At 35.5% G+C, this 22,280-nt stretch overlaps 3 protein-coding genes across 3 annotated transcripts in view; 1 reads left to right on the forward strand and 2 right to left on the reverse strand.

The window, feature by feature from the left end:
• Positions 1-5,256: 5,256 nt before the first annotated feature.
• On the reverse strand, positions 5,257-18,817 carry LOC127861918 (MRG/MORF4L-binding protein-like). The gene is made up of 4 exons (XM_052400650.1): positions 18,676-18,817; positions 8,912-9,030; positions 8,213-8,360; positions 5,257-7,532 (listed from the first exon to the last, which is right to left on the reverse strand). The coding sequence occupies exons 1-4, from the start codon at positions 18,752-18,754 to the stop codon at positions 7,378-7,380; spliced, it is 501 nt and encodes a 166-aa protein (XP_052256610.1). The 5' UTR covers positions 18,755-18,817; the 3' UTR covers positions 5,257-7,377.
• Positions 12,621-16,399, reverse strand: LOC127861913 (E3 SUMO-protein ligase KIAA1586-like). The gene is made up of 5 exons (XM_052400642.1): positions 15,803-16,399; positions 15,241-15,484; positions 14,756-15,073; positions 14,094-14,188; positions 12,621-13,762 (listed from the first exon to the last, which is right to left on the reverse strand). The coding sequence occupies exons 1-5, from the start codon at positions 16,239-16,241 to the stop codon at positions 13,521-13,523; spliced, it is 1,338 nt and encodes a 445-aa protein (XP_052256602.1). The 5' UTR covers positions 16,242-16,399; the 3' UTR covers positions 12,621-13,520.
• Positions 18,818-18,921: 104 nt separating the features above from the next.
• LOC127861925 (probable ATP-dependent RNA helicase DDX43) overlaps positions 18,922-22,280 on the forward strand; it is a gene marked incomplete at its 3' end in the record, with an annotated part of 34,765 nt that continues 31,406 nt past the window's right edge. Inside the window, 1 exon segment of the mRNA XM_052400660.1 lies at positions 18,922-19,069.

Here is a 22,280-nt window from a genome sequence, read left to right on the forward strand (position 1 = left end):
TCATTCAAAAAAAACTTTGACAAATCAATCATTTGGGTTATAAATAATCAAAATAATAAATCTGTACAGTAACTGTGAAAAGAACTTCAATTCTTGGTAAGGAAATATATAATATGAGATTTATAATTAAATAAATTACTTCCCTTGAAAATAATTGTCTGTAACAAATCTCTATTTTTAGTAGCAAATAATTAAAAGCCACTACCGTGACTGTAGATTCACCACTCAAAATGTGCAGCTCCATGAGATACACATGCATGCCAAATATATAAAGTGGCTATGTTCAATATTGAATAATTTTCTCCCTTTTTAAAGCTTATTCCCCTTAAATCTGTCTTTTTTACCGTAGACTGTAAAGGATGACCTTGACCTTTTACCACAATGTGTTTGTCAGAAACACAATGCCGCCTACTGCGCCGCTTTGATTTATTTAACAAAAATATATACGTGGACAGGTCAGATAACTATGTCCATTTAAAGCTTATTACTCCCCTTTACTTTGTTTTTTGCACCCTAGACCTTGAAGGATGATGTTCACCTTGAAATGTTACCACTCAAAATGTGCAGCTCCATGAGATACACATGCATGCCAAATATCAAGGTGCTGTCTTCAATATTTAAAAAGTTATGGCCAATGTTAAGGTTTTAGCATGACGCCTACGGCAGACGGCGGACGACGAGCTGGCTATGAAAACAGCCTCGCTAAAAATCACTTTTAAATCAAATAAACAACCAATGAGTTCTAAATGTTTACCTTGTGACATTTTGTTAGTAAACATCTAAAAGGGACCTTTTCACAGTTTGTCATTGAATGCTTAATATTGATAAATGTAAACATTGGATCTTAAAATTTCCATAAAAAAAAAAGAAAGAATAAAGTTAAAGAAACAAAAAAAGTTACCCCAAACTGGGCTCGAACCACTGACCCCTGGAATAAAAGTCTATCGTTTAGACCACTCGGCCATCCGTGCTCATACAATGAGAGATGTATTTTATACTTTAAATAAGCAATCCTTGAGTATGAAAAAAATATAATGACAACAACAGAACTCTCCAAATTAATAAATCGTTCAATTTGGTCAATTTACCAAAACGTGAAAAGGTGCCTTTAATGTCTTCAGACTTGCAATTGGAATGAGTTCAATACATGAAATGTACACTGTTAGATCTTACATCATGAATAACTTAGAGGTTTAGTGGTAGCCTGTAAGCCTGGGGCCAGTAGATTTAAACCCATGAAACTCAATTTCAGAAGTTGGTGAATACAGTTGGCTAAAAAGCAGGACAACAAGCTCTATCAAAGCTTGAAACAACTCAATCCAATAAAACATAGAATACAAATTGGCGACTGTGCATCAATTAGGCCAAGGAAATGATTCGGCTCACAAGACATGATGCATTAAAAGTCTGTCATGTCGGCAAAATTGTTGCTCAATAATTTAAAGAAATAAATAAAGTATTAGATACACATAACACAACATGTACATGATTCTATGCTTGTTATTCTTTAGCAAGGCAACCAAAATTCTAAACATGGTTGCCAGTGCAGCAACCAATTTCGAATAACAAAGAAATATTGTTCTTCTTTTGTCTAAGTTATCTCTTTAAAATAAATATGAGGATAAACAGTGCACCCACATCTCGACCTGTGCTTTAAGACACATTCTTTATAAATTTGAATGGGTTGTAATTATTTCAAACTTGCGATATAAAAAGCTATAACATAATTTTGGAAACTGAGTTGCGTCTAAGATTATGCAATAGTGAACAACCTCAGCGCCTTTAGCGCTTTGATTTCCTGAACCTTTACATCGGTACACTGTTGTGTTGAAACATATTCTGTGTCTATGGTTTACGTTTGGTTACAGATTTCTCATCTCAAAGCAAATCCGCTATGTATGTTAAACTTACAGCTACCAAACAAATCTTACGTTAATTGTATAAATACCTAGCCAATCATGAAATAATATTAAATTTTGTGTTTAAGTTTAACTTTTATTTACAAAAAATGTGATGTTTTATTCAACGTTCGGCAACGTCCATCAATAGAAGAAAGAGAGAAACGGATACTTTATTCGTAACGAAGTAGATACATCAAGGTAAAACCCAATTTCATTACTCAGTTACATTGTACTTCCTTAATCAAAATTACAAATATGTCCAAGGGCCATAATTTTGCAAAAAATCAACGGACCAGAACAAATCTCACACTTCATCAGTAAGTCATGTAGGTAGAAACACATACCAAAAATCAGCTCAATATATCAGCTTATCCTTGCATAAAAAAACCTCCAGAAATTACAGAGAAAATGTCTAAGACCAAGGCCCATAACTTACCCAAAAGTCAATGAACCAGAACACATTTCACACTTCATCTGTAAGTCATGTAGGTAGACTTACACATACCAAAAACTGAGCTCAATATCAGAAAGCGTTGCGTTAAAAAACCTCCAGAAACGGTTATTTATAGAAAACATTTATAAGCCAAAGGCTCATAACTTTGCCAAAAGTCAAAAGACCGGAACACATTTAACACATCATCTGTTTGTTATGTAGGTAGACTCACATACCAAAAAATCAGCTTAATGAAAGCGTTGGGTAAAAAATGGCCAGCATGGACGCCATTGTCCTCGTGTACAACTACCAACAAATTCCTCAGAATTAAAGAGTAGCTTAGGTACGGTGGGGTATTCGGGGTGTTTCGATGCTTGATCTCTGGTGATCAGCTTTATCCTGACTCTGCTGCAAACGATACGAACGGACAAAATCTTTACCTGCCCTACCCACTCGTGCAAATCTGCATATACATCCCAACCCCAACCCTAAACTCCAGCTTTTAAGTGGCAGGGATATAAGGCAGAGAAAGGCAACTATACACACCCACACTTTTAAGTGATGGCTACATAAGGAGGACAAAGGTAAATCGTTGCAATTCCCACCCAACCCCTTCTAAGGGGTACCATATAAGGCTGCATTTCTATACCGCCTGTTTAAGGATTGCATATCTCAAAAACCTATAAAATATATGTATAATGTATTTTATAGGTCTTTGCATATCTATACCGCCCGTTTAGTTTAAACCAATTTATTTTAGCTCCATTGCATCGAAAGCCTCAGGCTTATAGAAATGCTCTCGAGTCCTTTTCCTGGGCCTATTACTAGTACTTGGTGTCTTTTTAGGAAGATCTAGAGAACGATCCCCGAGTGGGGATCGAACCCGTACCCGTTTGGGGGTTGGGAATGCTTTTATAAAGATAAAAACCATTTAAATTAGAGAGGGGACACCATGCTGAATGTTTAAAACGCACTAAGTGACCCCGTGACCTACTTTTTGCCCTGGCATGGCCCATGTTGGAATTTGGCCCAGAGATGGTCTAGATAAAACTTGTGACCAAGTTTGGTGAAGATCGGATGAAAAGTACTTGCATTAGAGAGCGGACACCATGCTGAATGTTTAAAACGCACTAAGTGACCCTGCGACAGTTTTTGGCCAGGCATGGCCCATGTTCGAACTTGGCCGAGACATTGACTAGATACAACTTCTGACCAAGTTTGGTGAAGATCAGATAAAAACCTACTAGAATTAAAGAGGGGACACCATGCTGAATGTTTGAAACGCACTAAGTGTCCCCATGACCTAGTTTTTGGCCCAGCATGACCCATGTTCGAACGTGGCCTAGACATTATCTAGATACAACTTCTGACCAAGTTTGGTGAAAATCGATGAGAACTACTTTAATTAGAGAGCGGACATGAAAATTGTGACGGACGGACAGACAGACAGACTGACCGACCGACGGTGCGAAAACTGTCAAAAAGTGGGGGTAATAAAATACTTTAATTGCCGTTTCCAATTACGGATACTTATTTTCGAGTTTGATGTCACCACCAGCATATTATTTCCGAAGTTGACATCAATTAAACTTCTCACATACATGTACAACTATTATTATCAAGCTACAAGAAATATTACACACCCCCACCGCCAACCTCTTCAATATTTAAGTAGAATTTTTATTTATCTCTATACTGTTGTTTTTCGAATAATTTTCGTATATTTCTCTATAACTTGAATATTGTCTTGGTTTCTGATATAACTAGCAATGTCGTTGAATTGATCTCCCACCAAAAATAAATTTTGTCAAAGGCTGACAGACGGATGGACAATGCCAATTCTATATCCCTCTGCCCTTGGCAAAGGTTATTAAAAAAACAACAAGTTTAAATAATATAACCGAAATAAATGTTCTGTTATAAACTAGGCATACTCCATTACTTTAACAGTTTTACAGAATATTCCAAAACAGATCATGAAGCTGGTCAAACATAAAATATTTTACAAGAATTACCATGGAATACATAAACTTTTTTTCTAAACCTTTTAATGCCAATATTCAAACTTGTAAGCAATCAATAACAATATGTAGTACAATATCTGATTATGAACATAATTTAAACATCATAATGATGCTTATGATTAATTTCATTTACTGGGCAAATTGGTTCCCATATCTGCAACAAGTTAAGTAATCGTCAATCATACTTGTCATCATTTAACAAGCTGTATCATGCAAATGTTTGACCTTTGGCCTTAAGTGTGATCTTAACCTTCACCTAAGAGGCTATACCTTCTCCTCATGGTGAACATTTGTGGTTAATTTTTTGAAAATCGCATGATGAATGATGAAGCTTCATTACAGAACAGCTGCTTTATGTCCAAATTTAACCTTTGACCCTTAAAAGCCGGATCTCACTTGCTTGATTTTGCGGTGGTAAAATGTTAATCTACATTAACTAGTGGGCTGGGTTTATCTGCCAGTGATTTGCTGATAACATTAGTGTTTTTTAAACAGAAACATGTGTTTGGGAGACAGCAATTTGGTTTAGTGTTGAATCTGTATTTACATGTAAACTTGATTTGAGTCATCCGCTAGCTATTGGCTGAGAGAAGTTCATAACCTTTTTAAGTGGGCGGTGCTTAGCATTTACAGGGAAATTTGAATTTCAAGCAGACAACAAAAAACTTTATTCTGTAAGTCAATAACTTTATAATTACAACCACCAAATTACACATACATATTGTTTGTATACTAAAGTACTGTAAACGTATAGAAATTCGTCGGTATGAAATTTGGTGGTTTAATAAAAAACAACTAATTCGTTGGCACGTTATTTTGTGGATTTCAAATAAAAAACAACTTATTTGTTGAAACTTAATTTCGTGGATTTCAAATTTTCGGGGAAGAATTACCGTCATAATTATTAAAATTTTATTAAAACGACCAGAGTAATAACGAAGCATAATCTGCTTTTCTGTGTTGACAGCAAAACTCGAGGTTAATGTGCACTGAAGCATGAAAGTGTTGCCGATAATTGTCAATAAGAGCGAAAAAGCGGCGCACTTGTGGGTCCCCACTCGCTAATTGCCACCAATGTTGTTTTAAAAATATTTGTAAATCACAGCGCAAATGGTCCCCTAGTAGTAACAATTGAGTAATAAGGTCCCCAAAATACACATGTGAAAAACCGTGATGTCTCTTTTAAGTTTAATTGGAACTAATTGACATATGTGATAAATCTACAAACTGTTAATTTGATGGCGTCCCGTAAAAGAGGACAGTCGTTGATGTACAGTTTATATACCGTGCTTGATTATAAAAGTATTATTAACCAAACACTTTTCAATGAAACAACATATTGCATTAACTAGCGTATCTCAATCAAACAATGTCTCTTTCAAAATGGTTGAAAACGGGAACAGGTCAGACACGTTCTCCTACTATAGCAGGATTGCCCGACCCAGCAAAGGCTCAGTCTACGACTGCAGCTTTATTAACACAGGCCGCTAACGATGAAGTAGAAGAAATGGTCAATGGACGTAAACGGAAGCGTAGTTCTTATCATGCTAGTAATATACATACATACATGCAAGTAATCATAAACATCTTAGTTCTAACATAAATAATTTACGTCAAATTAGTGGAAAATGACAACAACATTTTCAATTCGAAATGTTTTAATTAGTCAAGATTAAGTGTAATGTGACCTACTGAAGTGAAGTTACTACCTGGTATTACAAAAAACAAATATCTCGGACAATCGACAACAAAAGAAATGTCAGAAATGACATTCGCAAATGACCGATTTCGGATTAAAAATGTATAAATAATCATTGGTACTTGAATTCGTGGTTCGGCGGACCAACGAAATCCACGAAAATCCGTACCATACGAAATTTAATGATTTTACAGTATATGTATGCCAAATTTCATCGGAAAATATTAAATACAAACCTAAATATTTGGAAAATAATCATTTTTGTTTTTTGCTGTTTACACACCAGTGTACAACTGAAAGGTAGACATTTTGTAAGTTTGTGGCCCTTTTATACTGCTTCTCTGGTGTTAAAGTATGACCTTGACCTTTGACAAAGAGATACGGTTGTTACACATGACAGTCGAACACAGTCTCCACATGGTGATCATTTGTGGCAAATTATGTTAAAACTGCGTGATGAAAGATGAGGTTACAGTCCAAACTGGTTTTTATATGGCCAATTTAACCTTCAACCTCTATGTGTGACCTTAACCTTTGAGGCAGTAAGACATGTATTACACTTGACAGGAAATCTCCTAAATTGTGGTCATCATAGTTGTGTTATATTTTAATAGCCTAATAAAGAACAATATTTCAGTTCTGACAATCTCTTTTTGTCAAATTTGACCTTTGGCCTCTTTAGGTGTTGCGGTTATCTCCCATCTGTCTACCTCTCAGCTCATTACTTAACGTTAAGGTCCCATCTCTCTACCTCTCAGCTTATTACTTAAGGTCACTCTTATCTACTCATGAAGGTCATTTTTGGTAAGTTATATCAAAATTGCATGAAAAGTTACAGTCTTGAGAAGTCTGGAGTTTTATTGCAAAATTTGACTTCTAAAAATGACCTTGAACTTTGAGGTAGGGAGATGGTTGTTACAAACATAAGGTTGGCTTATGATGGCGAACATTTCCGGCAAGTTATTGGACAATTGCAAAATTAATGACAAAGTTACAGTATGGGCAAGCTTGTTCCCACTCATGCACATATACCCAACCAAGGTTATGTTCAGGTCGGCTTAACAAAAACCTTCACCATGGCAATGTTAATTTTTTTTGCAACAAACAGGACATGATGTTTTAGTTCAGGAATTATATAAAATGTGATGAACATTTATACATGTAAAATTTCAAAATGAACAGTTCAGATCTATGACTCTTCTGGTCATTAGGAATCCATGTGTCCAATTTTGGGCATCTGCAACATTTTTTCTGTTTCTACAAGATAATTTCATTTGAGTGGATGGCACAAGTGCACAAGTCATTTTGAGGGCAGATCCTTCATCTGCGTCGTTTTGGGGGAGGAGCATCAGGGGTTGCTGGACTAGCAGTGCTGGGGGTGTGCCTGGTTCTCTTCCTCTTGGGTGAGTTGTCTGGGGTGTTGATAGCTGGAGTGCCCACTGTGGGCTTCAGCTCCTGCTTTACTACCTTGGGGCCTAAGAAGTAAATGTTGATTATAGAGTGTAACATCAACCTACAAATAACGTAATAATTTTACTATTAGTTATCACACACCCTATTTTCTAGATATAGTTTTTACCCCAATAATAATGAAAATTGATTTAGACTTGCTATAAAGTGCATATTCAAGTATGTGGCGTATTTTTATCAAAGTATATTGATATCTTTGCTATCCATTATTTTCTTGTGTTGTAATAATACTGTTTTTATTTACTTATAGTTTGTTTGGATCTTTTTTGCCGTTGTCAACAGTATTTCAGTTAAGTCTGCTTGTTTGGATTTTTTGCAATTGTCAACAGTATTTCAGTTATGACATCCTGTCAGATTACCAACTGCCACCATTCCTGGGTAAGCTGCTTCACTAGTACTAGGTGCACATTCTTATGCCAATAACTGGTAAGTTCCCTCATTTGATCAGATCAACAGGGAGACCATATTGGCATTATTAATATTATTTTGTATTTTATAAATTTTATGTATTTCAAAGTCAATTAACAACTGAAATTAAAAATGCTGATATTAAAATAATTAACCTCCATGGCCTATGAACCAACAACCTGGTTTATCACTGAAAGCTTGGGGGAAGCAAATATTGACAGGAACTTGTGATAACACAAATCGTTGTTAACTGATAGAACTGTGTGTAGATCCTCACCTGTCTCTGTCTTATCAGGTTTCTCCTCAGAGTCTGAAGCAGGATGGGACAGTCTGGGGAAACATTTCTCTTTTAGTTCAGTGTAGCCTTCCTCTGGGAGTTCAAATTCATTTTCCTTGTTTGGAAATGGAATAATTTCTGATTCATTCTGAAAGGAAAATAAACTGTACATGTACCATTATGACGATTTGTACCTTAGACAACATCCTAAGCATGTGGTGGGAACCAGTCTCTGTGAATGTTCAGCCACTCTTGGTCAAGGCCAGTAAAACAGTACGAGGTCCAAGAAACAATTCCAGAATACAAGCCTTAATGGCCACCTAAAAATTCAGACCGAGTATCAATTGTAGTTAGCTGACAAGTTGATTGGAGTTTTGAAAATAGTAACAGGAAAATCAGTCCTTGCCACAAGTAAAGGCTTCCGGTCTTTCTCGGAGACTTAATTGTCAACCTTTTTTAATTGGTCAACACTAAATACAATGTATCTTATTTATTTGGACTTACAACTTTCTGATAAGGTACATTAATTGAAATGATTTGTTCATTCTGATTTAAAAAAATCCACAACTCATCAGCTTTTAACATTAATTTGAGAAGAGACCATTTTGGCAAACAAATTAAAAACATCTCAATCCTTACTAGTTTGTTTGTATTAATTAAGCATCAATTCCAATGAAAATATTAAAGAATTAGTTTTACCAGTGCACTAAGGTCATATAGCTCACTCAGGTAGCCCCATATATGTTTTGTTGTGATCTTCTTATATAATGTTGACAGTTTTTCATGAATGCTGAGCATATGAAAATGTCTGTTCACACCTGCAATTGTAAAATAAACTTATTCAGTCTTCTACGTTACATCGTGGATTGTGGACTGAATCAACCAAATTTTGGCCTGCTACTGGCATTTGATCTGATAATAAAGAGAACACTACTAAATTATCCATATCAACTAACAAAGACAACAGCCAGGAATCAAACATGTATTGCAGTATATTAATTCCAAAGCAGGCACACTTCTGGATTTCCTCTAAACATAAACAAACTGTTTCCTCAAATTCATGATTATTTAAAATGAATTAAGCTATTATTATTATTCAATTTGCAAGTGAATGCGTTAAAACACTCAATGGATAAGAGATTTGTTTGTCAGAAACACAATGCCCCCTACTTCGCCGCTTTGATTGAATTTTTTTTACTATATCCCTTTCGATTATATCATTTGGCAGGTACAGATCATTTTTCACAAGGGAAGTATTTTTTTTATATTACTTCCCTTGTGAAAATGATCTGTACCTACCAAATGATAAATATAAATTATCTCCCTTTAAAGCTTGTTACTTCCCTTGAATTCGTATTTTTGACCTTTGACCTTGAAGGATGACCTTGACCTTTCACCACTCAAAATGTGCAGCTCCATGAGATACATGTACACATGCATGCCAAATATCAAGTTGCTATCTTCAATATTGCAAAAGTTATGGCCAATGTTAAAGTTTTTGGACGGACGGACAGACTGACTGATGGACATACGGACAATTCAAATGATATATGCCACCCTACCGGGGGCATAAAAATGCAAGTCAAGCTATAGTTTGATATTGTCACATGTGATTGTGATGTTTATGTTTTACCAGACAATCTCTGACTCTCACTGTTCATAAAAACTTAATAACTATTATTATGACAGGCAAGAATCCAATCAGATCAGTGGTTATTAACATGTATTTTCATCTCGTGAAGACTTTTTTGTCTTGTACCCTGCAAATTGAAAACACTTTATTGTAATAGGGCAAGTAAATAGACAACTGGTCCACTACATAGTAGAGAGATGGTCCACTGCTTAAAATTTTTATTCATAAAGACTCAGTTCTTATTTCTTGAAATGTATCACAGACACTGATGTCACCAATACATATGTTTGGACACACAAATCCATTATACACATGTACCGGTAATCTACAGTGGACAAAAAGACAAAGCTCTATAATGCAGCCAAAAAAGGTTACAGCAAAAAATTCCTATCTGAAAAATCATGATCTACACATTAAAATAATTCAGCTGTAATTTTTTCAGCAAAATCCGCCAATATGGAAGTTCACGTGGTACTTTTTTTTTACATAAAAAGAGGCCGCAACTGTTCTGCGTTATAAAACTTGCAAACCAAAATAAGGATTTTTGCAAATTCACTTGCTGGTTAACAATAACATGTTTGTAAAGTTTCAACACTCTAGTAGCAATAGTTTATCAGTAGAGATGCAAGAGGTTAACCGGATAACCAGTTAACCAAAATGATCAGTTAACCAGTTACATTTTTTGTAAAAAGGTTTACATGAGATTTTAAATGCTTTTTCACTGAATAAATCGTACAATATCACTTATGCTGATGTCTAGCTAGAACTACATGCTACACCAACAGCAGTTATAAATAACGTGTCAACAAACACAGCAATAAAGCAATAAATCAATACATTTGTAGTTACTTTATACTGGGGATAAGTTTTTATCATTTGCACTATTTTTTTTGTTTTATAAGAGACCTTTGACAGTTTTTGATATGGCGGTCCCTTTGAGAACAAATGTGAAAGGGTGAAGTAAAGGGAAGCTAATTTAAATTTAATTTTATATGAGAAAAACTTTTAGATTTGAATAAAATATATTTTATCCCCATGTGATTAATCCATACATATTTTTTAATTGAGAAGCAATTTAATTGTATCCACAAATTAAGCATTCCTTATGTACTTTAATCAGGGTGAATACTTCAGGAAAATGGATTAATATAATTATGACATGTTTTTTTTTGCTGGTTGGAGTTAAGATTGTTAAGACTAGAAGGAGTTCTATCATCAACCAAGTAGTTAAAGGGGAGCTGAAAGCACACTTGAAGTGCTTAATGCCCCCCCTCCACCCCACTCCTTGGGTGCAAACATTTATTAATGAAAGGCCCAAAGCCGCTCACCTGATATAACAAGATATTATTGGGACAAATCTTCTGACCAAGTTTCACAAGATCAGAAAATAAATATGGCCTCTATAGTGTTAACAAGGTTTTACTATAGCCATATAAGGAAAAATGCCCCGCCCCCTGGCAGCCATGTTTTTCAACCAACCGGCATCATTTTTTAACTCTCTCAAGATATTATCGGGATGAATCTTCTGACCAAGTTTCATGAAGATCAGACAGTAAATGTGGCCTCTAGAGTGTTAACAAGATTTTACTATAGCCATATAAGGAAAAATGCCCCGCCCCTTGGAAGCCATTTTTTCAAGCAAACATAATTATTTTCGAACTCATCCAAGATATCATTGAGACCAATCTTCTGACCAAATTTCATGAAGATTGGACAATAATTGTGGCCTCTAGAGAGTGAACAAGGCAAATGTTGACGTCGCACAACGGACGACGGTCACGCATGACGGACAAAAGGCGATCACAAAAGCTCACCATGACAGGGTTTTTTTAGAAAAAGGGGAAGACGCTGGACGCTGGTTGAGAGGGGAAAAAAGAGTGCGAAAGAGACATATTTGGGGAAAAAATAAAAATTGTTTATTTCAATGTCTTATATACATCAATCAGTCAGCAAGCACATTTTTTTGCAACGTTTCTTTAGTCTACATCTAGTCTACAGAGGCATATCTCTTTCCTTTTTGTTCTTAAACAGATCAACAACTAATTCCAAGTCCTCTTCTAACAGCTCCTCCTGGTAGAGGTTGATTCTCATAAGTGAATCCAGGGTCTGCTGGCCTAGTGACCTTAAGTCCGTACACATGTCGTTCATGGCACTGAATCCTCTCTCTACAACTGCTGTTGATTGTGGCACCAACAGGGCAAGTTTGTAAAGCTGGAGTACAGTTGGATACGATTCCTGCATGATGTCATCTTGGGCATATACACCTTCCCCAGTGTGTCACAGCCTTTTCTTCTGAAAATACATTTAAACGTCTATTTAAACCAATGAAGTATAAAGTATGCAGTTTCATTGTTAAAATGTTTATCAGTTATAAAATAAAAGTAAATTATGTCATTTTTCTCCAATAGCCAATAAACATTAAATTATTATTTATTCACTGTCTGTGTTCTACTGCACCAAAGACTGAATAGTATAATGACTATGTTATGACTGAATAGTACTAAATTTGTTTTTTAATGTTAAATCCAAAATAAACAGTTGCCTTAAGTAATTACAGAAACCTGTACATTAATCATAAGTCACTTACATTAATTCATAAAACAATTCTTTATTACAGCTAATATTAGTGTTTCAGGTCTTAAAAGTAAAAACTTAAGCTGAACAATTAATACTATACATTATTATGTCAGTAAAAATTTTATTGCAAAATATCACTGGTCTGATATAAAAAAATCTCAAAAATTAAAAAGTGATATTTTTAACAATGTCTGTATTAATATACCTACACAACTGTAAAAAAAAGTATTAACAGGTTATAAACAGTAGTCAAAGAACCTCAACTATCTGAAAGCAGAAGCTGGCAGGCCAAACAAATAACAACAGCAACATGAAATGTTTGATGAAGGAAAACTAACACAGCAACTGAAACTCAAAGTGAACATTAATTCATGCTCTGTTATTGGTAAGTACAAGCAGAAGTTGTACACAAAATGAAAATAATAACTTGAACATCTGATGAATGAAAATTAACTAAACAGTGAACTGTTTACTATCTTTACTTCATCATAAAGAGTTGATTTCTGAAAGCCAAGAGCTCATTCTCAATTAATTTCTGATCCATTAGCTCAAGGGGGACTATCTTTCTGTGTCCTTCATAGATATCCACCTTCTCTGACCCATAGAAGGATGACAATACATTTGCATGATCCTGTAAACAGATCATACCATTCCCATGATGGAAGGTACTATGTACATGTAGTACATACACATGTCATTACTAGTAGATATACCACACTGTCACATGCATTATTGGAAACATAACAAAAAAATATTTTTTTCAAAATTGTCATTAGATAATCATTTATATTATATGAGTGGATAATTTACATTCATGTGACAGCCATGTATGTATCTTATTTGTGAAATTATTATGAATAAGTGTTAGAATTAAACCTGTTTCAAAGGTATGATTTACAGTATCATCCAATAAATATTGTGTTTATTTCGAGCCATACTGTGTTACTCATACCCAATGAATACACATTTTAACACATGTATCTACAGGCCAAGAGACAACTCAGGAAATTATTTAAAATGCATGGTGAGCAATTTTTCATTTTGTCACAATGTTTTCTGCTTCATTTCAAATTTTAAATGTTATTCAGCCTTTTTCACTCAAAAGATCTGTTGGTGCTTTCCTTTTGGCATTTTAAAGGCATTGTTTGAAAAAAAATACAAATATAAACTTTTAAAATGATTAACCTTTCCATAATCATGTACATCCTTTGCCTCTTCTGGCAGGTGACTTGGATCCAGGAAACTAAAGGCAGATAGCACGGCTGAGTGGTTTCTGAAGGCATCCTCTACCTCATTTACTAGAGCTAGTACCAAAGGCACACCATACAGTCTCAAAAATCCTGAAATACATTTTTTTACATTCATTTTTAATTCTATTATGTGAACACACACGAATGGAACGGCAAATGATTTCAAGTTAAATTATCTTACTATAATGGATGAATGATGGTCTTATAAATATATTCTATATCGTCTGAACACTCAACATGCATACTGTAGAAACGGTGTAGTTCTACTTCTTCTAGACAGTGCTCAACTCCAAAACATGTTTGGATTATATACTATGAATAATTTTCTTTTCTATTCATCTGGTGCATTACAGTGAGATTGTTAACATTGTAATTTACAGTTAACAAAAAAAGAGAAAATGATATGATCATATACTCATACCTTCTGGGTTGATTGCTTCCATCTGGACCCCAGCCCTCACACGTCTAGCTAGAGTAGTCCTATCTGTAATGATGTCAAACATCTCCTCACACTTACTGGAAATGAAAAGAAATGTCATCTGGAAAGTTTAATTAGTTAATAAGACTGACAAGTCGCAAATCAGATATGATGGACATCTGAATTGTTGATGACATGCCATGATGGGGTTCACCGTTAATAATTTTGGAATCACTTGCCTGTCATCTGTAAGTGATTTTTAATCCCTGATCTGTCCATCACACTACAGTATTTAGGCCAAAACTTACTTTTTCTAAACTCTTAGCTACAGACGACATTTTGTTTCATAGTAAGACTAGCAGAAGACTTTTGAACATATTAAAATTGGAAAAAATATAAAACCCTCAACATTATTTGTGTTTTGCATAATGAATAATATACATTAGTAAGTTTGAGAAAACAATTAAAAGATTGTGTTTTAAACAAGAAATTGCTCATCATAATTTGTTTACCTTTTCTTAAGTTGTCTAATGAATCTGGTCCACAAGACATGCACAACTAGTTTAAAGTTATTCTCAAAAGAACCCATAACTTTCAACTATCAAGCAACCAGAAAGTGACAACTGGGCTTTTCTGAACACCTTGTTTTTAATTCTAGTTCTTACCCGAATTCTAGTCCCATCAGAGTCATGTTCTGGTAGTTATGAACTATGTCCTGCAGATCATCTGTGCACTTCTTTACTCTAGCTGATAACTCCGTGAATGTGCCACAGTCTTGCTGTAGGTAAAGGGACAGATAGTTCACAGGCTTTAACACATCAGCAAGTACAAGAATCATGGCAATGACGCCTCTATTTGTGGCTGACTGTCTGATCCCCTGAACTTCGGGTTCTCTGGAGTCTTCTATGAGAGCGTCAAATGTGTCCAACAGCTGTTCATATCTACTAATGAACCTAACACATGCCCGAAGATGTGACAACCACCTGCAAATAATGTGTGTTCTGTTAACACGTGATTACGAAATGAATTTTATATTCATTTTTTAACGCATCTGCAGCAGACGACTTAAGAAACATTGCAAAAAGAAGAATTTGCGTGCTGACTGATTGATACAATTATTGCTGCTATCAAAATAGTTCTTGCCATTTACCTTGTTGTTGCAGCTCTGACAAACTTGATTGGCCTTTCTCCATAAACCTCCTGCATATGCTGGAAGACAGCTGCTTTCTTCGGAGAATATTGAAACAGTTTCCATATGGAAATCAGTAAACCATCAACTTCCTTCAAAAGATCACTTTCCTTAAGCAGATGTACGAAGCACAAAGCTATGCGATGGTTACGGCAATTCACATAAATGGAAAGGGGACTCTCATGTCGAATTCTTCTTTGTAGACCTTTAATATGCAAAATTAAAATCAGATTAAAATGAGATTTATTTTATCTAAGATATAAACATTGAAACAAAAGAAGAACTTGGTTAAAAACTACATGAATAAATTCTCCATTTGCCACATTGTTTCCAACTTCCAATGAAAAATAATACGGACCCAGTTATTTTTATATTTTTTTTACTGATTTAAAGTTAAGTCGTCTGCTTTCAGATTTCTTGTAAGGATTTCTAGAATTACAAAGATTTGTTTGGTATTATTTAAAAAATTTAAACATTCCCTCAATAAATTAATTTATTGAAACTAATGCATACATATGCTTACCTTTATTTTCACCGCTCATGGTGTTACAACCATCCAGTCCAACTAATCTTACTTTCTCTAACTGTAGATGTTTACCTCTGAAGAATGTTTCAATAGCTGTCAAAAGAGCTAAACTGGTTACTTTATCCATGTTTATAAGGCCTAAGTAGTGCTCCACGGGGCCCTTTGCACTGACCCACCTGACAAACAATGAAAATTGGGTTCTGTTGCAGGAATCAGTACTTTCATCAGCCAACAGTGTAAACGTTTCCTTCCTTAAATCTTCCAAAACCTTTCTCTCCATGAATTCACTTAGTGTGTTTATTAACTCGGTGACTGATGTACTGGACAGATAATTGACAGACTCCGAAGCAATGTCTTTTATTTCTGGGTCACAAACATCCCCCATGAATCTTACCAAGTCTGCCATGTTCATTTGGGACCATTTCTTTTTGGCCATAAAGAAAACTGTTTTGAAAAGTTTCTTAACATAACTTCTATTTCGAGATATGGCATCTGTTTGCTGCTTTACAGCTGCAGTTGCGAGCAATTTAACAACACTGCGTTGGCTTTGAAAGTTTGAGTATTTTTCAACTGAAGCCAAGTGTGTATCACTATTATTGTGTGTTTCTAGTCTCCTAGAGCAGGGGTTTTTTTTAGAAAAAGGGGAAGACGCTGTACGCTGGGTAAAAGGGGAAAATCGAGCGCGAAAGAGACATATTTGGGGAAAAAATAAAAACTGTTCACTTCAATGTCTATAACTCACCTACAAACTTCCGAGGGATTTTTTTAGAAAAAGAGGCATGTTTCTGACCTTTTTGTTTTTAAACACATGAACACGTATGATATTAAAGTCAAAGTCCTAAATAAAGTTGATGGGGTATATCTAATAATGGGAAATGTTTTCAACTGGGGCCGGGGAACGATGTCAATATTGTGATTTCAATTTCATGATGAATGGGTTGACGATCTAGATCTGCTACAGTATTGGAAGGGAAAGGTGCGGCAGCTGCCGATTGTCTACTTTCACTTTCACAATAATCCGACAGTATTAATCGATGTTGATTACATGTACCTTCGAATCCTGCTGGGTTTCAACGGTTTTTGATGATTTATTCTTAAAAAATGCGTCAACGCAATTAATATTTTCCAGTCCGAACGTTTTATTTTGTTCGTGTATGAACGCCCATTGTGAGACTTTTTTCTGTTTTAACGTTTATATATTGGCTTTCACATAACCCGGATGAAAATTCGACTGGTTTCCGGTAATTAATTGACGAAGCATCCTTCTCGAGCAAGACCGGAATCCAGTAAAAGTCACATGATTAATACGATTAGTTGCCCGGTTTCCATGACGTAATTTAAGAGCTATATATAGAATCACTGGGATTCCCCGATTTGAGTGTTCGTCGGGAGAGAGAGAGAGAGCGAGATCGTTGTACATGGTACAATTTGAATAAGTGTCGACTTCCCAAAAGAAAAAAAAACATTTCTTTGGTAAAATATTATATTTTGGTGAAAAATTATATTTTTGGAGGGGAAATGGTATTTTTAGGGGAAAAATTCTGGTAGCGGAAGACGCCGAATATCGGCGTCACTTTCTCAGTAAAAAAAAAACCCTGTAGAGGGATTGTCCCCTAACACAGCACCAGTTGTGACATAAAAAGTGTTTTGGTCACTATTTGATCCAAACAGCTCACAATATTTGCACATAAACCAATGTTTAGTTTGGCTGTGGTATAGCCATGGGTATCTGGATTCGTAAACATGAGAATTGAATAAACGAATATCCCGTTTTGGTTGCGTTTCGTCTGAAAATAAAGCTGCATGGGTAGATTTAATAATGGGAAATTCTGAACTGGGGCCGGGGGACGATGTTAAATGTGAGATTTCAGTTTCATTATCTGCTACAGTGTTAGAAGAAGGTGCGTCACCTGCCGATTGTTTACTTTCACTTTCATGTCCGATATCGCTTACCTCGGAATGAGTTTCAACGGCATTCGATGGCGAATCATTTTTAAAAAATGTGTCGATTGTTTTGGTATTTTTTGAGTCCGAAAGTTTTATTTTTTATGTGTAATTACGCCAATTGTGAGACATGTTTTCAGTTTTCGCGTCAACATATTGTCTTCCACATAACCCGGATGAAAATTCTACTGGTTCCCGGTAATTAATTGATGAAATACCCTACTCGCGCAAAATCGGAATCCAGTGAAATAGTCACAGTCAGTTGCCGGGATAAAATTTTCATGACGTATTTTAATTGCTATATTTAGAATCACTGGGGTTCCCAGTTTTGTGTTTTCGTCGGGAGAGAGAGATCGTTATACATGGTACAAATTGGATAAGTGTCGACTGACCTAAAGGAAAACAAACATTTCTTTGAAGGGAAGTATTATATTTTGGGGAAAATGGTATTTTGAGGGGAAAAATTTTGGTAGGGGAAGACGCCGATTATCGGCGTCACTTTCTTAGTAAAAAAAAAACCCTGCATGAGCACATTGTGCTCAGGTGAGCTAAAAAACGTAACAAATTTCGAACTCATCCAAGATATCATTGAAACCAATCTTCTGACCAAATTTCATGAAGATTGGACAATAAATGTGGCCTCTAGGGAGTGAACAAGGCAAATGTTGATGTTGCACAACGGACAATGCACGACCCACAACGGACGACGGACAAAAGGCGATCACAAAAGCTCACCATGAGCACGTTGTGCTCAGGTGAGCTAAAAAGGAGGCCTAAATGTAAAACAGTTATGTTTAGTAGTTCTCAACCTATTTTCTGGTTGTATGTTACCTCCAAGCCGACTTAACGAAAAACATAAAACGGTGACAGATACAACGGTTCAATAAAACAATACAATATGTGAATCTAAATTAAGGGTTTCATACCCACTGGCTTGTGTCCTCTTAAGGCATGGAAAAGGTTGACTTCCATGTCACAATTCCAATCAAACTTGTCAATCTCCATTGTGTTCAAAATAAGCAAGCGTCCAACAACTTGGATTATTTAGTTTCGAAATATTTGAAAAATAATATTATACTAAAAGAGATTGTTTTATGTAGCAATTTTTATATATTGTTTGTAAACGTTAATTTGAATGTTGACTTGGTGTTTCGTTTAAAATAAAATCACCGATACTTATTACGAATATACGTATATGCGGCTGATGCAACATGCGGAAAATTCCCGGAAAAATTAACCAACAAGTTAGCGGAGTTCATAAATACAAAATACCCTATAAGGGCCGCAGACTTGTTCAGCCTCTTTAATAGCCCCCTCAGGGTAAGGAACCCAGGTTCTATCGGTTATCACAGTAAATACCGTTATTACTCTTAGTTATCGGACACTTAAAAATAATAACAAAATTTCGTGTCCGAAAATTTAGATACGAAAATAGTTCTTCTTGAATGCTCTGAGCTTTTATGTGTACATACGTACAGCTCATTGACCTGTCGCCATGTCATGAAACTGATTTAAGTATGAACCAATCCGAAGAAGGCATTACGGTGTAACGTGTACGCGTAATTTTATTTATCATGAGCTTTTAACACTGACTTTTACCTAACTAGATCTAGTATGCTCATCTTTGTCGATTTAATAAGCATATGTTCAAAACAGATATGGTGCAGTTTCTATTCACTCTTCTAAGCTTCAGCAACTTTTTATGCATGTCTTTTTCGCACCGCTGTCTGTGTTGTTTTATGTACTTACATTCTACGTTACATAGGACAGTATACTGTACGATCTGTATCAATATTATTTATGTACTGTATAAAAATATAAGATGTAATTTATTTCAGAACTTTTTGTCACTTTAGAAAAAAACAATGCTTAATTAATCCAGAAAAGTATAATAGTATAATAACAAGGTATTCAACTCAAAATGACCCCAAAAGAGGGTGCATAGCTTTGAACAGCAATGACTTCATCTATTGTGCAGCGATTTCCATGAACTCTGTCTTATTCAACGCAGAAAAAAAATTCCTTTCTGGAAATGTACATTTCTTGTTATATTTGTCAAATTTTAAGAAATAACAAGATATATAATTCGTCTATGAATTTGATAGTGACGATGATTTTACTTTTTCCAGAATAATCTTTTTTTTTAAAGACCATTTTATTCAAAGACCACTTTCGGTTACTCCCTTGATTGGTCGCTAAATACAAGGTGGACTGTATTATTATTCTTACTAAATTTCCAGTCAGGAAAAGAAACTAATATTTCAAGATCACATTTTTGTGTATTATTTGGTAATTGTGTGTTATCAGGTCCTTCTCCTAACAAGAAGGCCCTATTTGGGTTATGTGCATGTATACCATAATGATGAGTGCCTAATTTTGGGGAAATGAACCTGAGTAACTATGTATCACATCCACTGGGGCAGTACTGAAAGCTCTCTGGAAAACTACAAATTTCCCAATGCTGTCCAAAACAATCCCCCCCAAAAAACATATATAAATGCAACAAGTAGTTATTTTCCCTATGCATCCCATTTGACTTTGAAAACTCTGTGGTCATTGCATCATAGTCTCCTTTATCATATAAGTTTTCTTTGGCCAAAACATTTACTCTGGATTTACAATCAATAATTAATGATACATATACCACTTGAATTCAAAGAGCATTCACACTGATAATTGTCAGTTATTAATTAATAGCTAGGAAGTTGAGAACACCAAATGAACTACACTTGGTTGTTGAGAGTTTTTATGTCCCCCACTATAGTAGTGGGGGGACATATTGTTTTTGCCCTGTCTGTTGGTTGGTCTGTTGGTTGGTTGGTTTGCGCCAACTTTAACATTTTGCAATAACTTTTGCTATATTGAATATAGCAACTTGATATTTGGCATGCATGTGTATCTCATGGAGCTGCACATTTTGAGTGGTGAAAGGTCAAGGTCATCCTTCAAGGTCAAAGGTCAAATATATGTGGCCAAAATTGCTCATTTTATGAATACTTTTGCAATATTGAAGATAGCAACTTGATATTTGGCATGCATGTGTATCTCATGGAGCTGCACATTTTGAGTGGTGAAAGGTCAAGGTCATCCTTCAAGGTCAGAGGTCAAATATATGTGGCCCAAATCGCTCATTTTATGAATACTTTTGAAATATTGAAGATAGCAACTTGATATTTGGCATGCATGTGTATCTCATGGAGCTGCACAATTTTAGTGGTGAAAGGTCAAGGTCAAGGTCATCCTTCAAGGTCAGAGGTCAAATATATGTGGCCCAAATCGCTTATTTTATGAATACTTATGCAACATTGAAGATAGCAACTTGATATTTGGCATGCATGTGTATCTCATGGAGCTGCACATTTTGAGTGGTGAAAGGTCAAGGTCGTCCTTCAAGATCAAATATATGGGTCAAAATTGCTCATGTGATGTCATTTCTGCAATATTGAAGCTAGCAATTTTATATTTGAAATGCATGTGTATCTCATGGAGCTGCACATTTTGAGTGGTGAAGGGTCAAGGTCATCCTTCAAGGTCAAACATCATATAGGGGGACATTGTGTTTCACAAACGCATCTTGTTATATCTTGTGTAGAAGTTCACATGTTGGTTCAAAAAAACTGTCCCTGGTTGCCTCAATAAACTCTGGCTACTGTAGTCAGGAGCGGAGGAAGTCCAATGATCCTAATAAATTAATATCTCTATAATTGAACAGAAGTCACCCATTGTTATCTCTTAAAATGCTTTTCTTGGCCAATCACACTCATTAATTCAATTAATTATCCCCCGCCAGAGGCGGAGGGATATTGTTTTGGCGTTGTCCGGCCGGCCGGCACTTTTGTGTCCGGAGCCATATCTTGGAAGTTCTTTGGTGGATTTCATTTAAACTTGGTATGAGTATATATATGCATAAGAGGATGATGCACGCCAAATGGCATTGTACACCATCTGTTAAAAACAGACTAATGGCCCTTTGTATCTTGAAAAAATGCTTTTTACTGTCCGGAGCCATATCTTGGAAGTTCTTTGGCAGATTTCATTGAAACTTGGTATGAGTATATATATGCATAAGAGAATGATGCACGCCAAATGGCATTGTACACCATCTGTTAAAAACAGACTTATGGCCCTTTGTATCTTGAAAAAATGCTTTTTACTATAGGCACTTTTGTGTCCGGAGCCATATCTTGGAAGTGCTTTGGCGGATTTCATTTAAACTTGGTATGAGTATATATATGCATAAGAGGATGATGGCGGATTTCTTTGAAACTTGGTATGAATATAACCTTCCTTTGTCTTAGTTTTGTGTTATTGTCCTCCGTCCGTCCATCTATCATTATGTTCATACATCCAATTTGCACCCATCCTCAAACAAAGCATATGTTGCGGGGGATACCTTGGGCCTTTCAGGCCCTCTTGTTCAATTTCTGTATTTGACTGTGAATTTCGGCAATATTGATTAACTGACTCTCTATTTTCTCAACTCTTTCAATCATTTTATCCTTTTATGCTTTTATTTCAAACTGATAAAAAC

Source organism: Dreissena polymorpha, chromosome 16 (genome assembly GCF_020536995.1).
Source record: "Dreissena polymorpha isolate Duluth1 chromosome 16, UMN_Dpol_1.0, whole genome shotgun sequence".
NCBI lineage: Eukaryota > Metazoa > Mollusca > Bivalvia > Myida > Dreissenidae > Dreissena > Dreissena polymorpha.

Coding starts and splice junctions, on each gene's coding strand:
- LOC127861913 (XM_052400642.1), bottom strand. CDS start 16,241: ATGGCCAAAAAGAAATGGTCCCAAATGAACATGGCAGACTTGGTAAGA. Junction 15,485..15,802: donor CATGAGCGGTGAAAATAAAG/GTAAGCATATGT, acceptor TGCATATTAAAG/GTCTACAAAGAAGAATTCGA. Junction 15,074..15,240: donor GTCAGAGCTGCAACAACAAG/GTAAATGGCAAG, acceptor CATTATTTGCAG/GTGGTTGTCACATCTTCGGG.
- LOC127861918 (XM_052400650.1), bottom strand. CDS start 18,754: ATGGAGATTGACAAGTTTGATTGGAATTGTGACATGGAAGTCAACCTT. Junction 9,031..18,675: donor AAGAGGACACAAGCCAGTGG/GTATGAAACCCT, acceptor TTACAATTGCAG/GTGTGAACAGACATTTTCAT. Junction 8,361..8,911: donor TATATGACCTTAGTGCACTG/GTAAAACTAATT, acceptor TTTTCCTTTCAG/AATGAATCAGAAATTATTCC.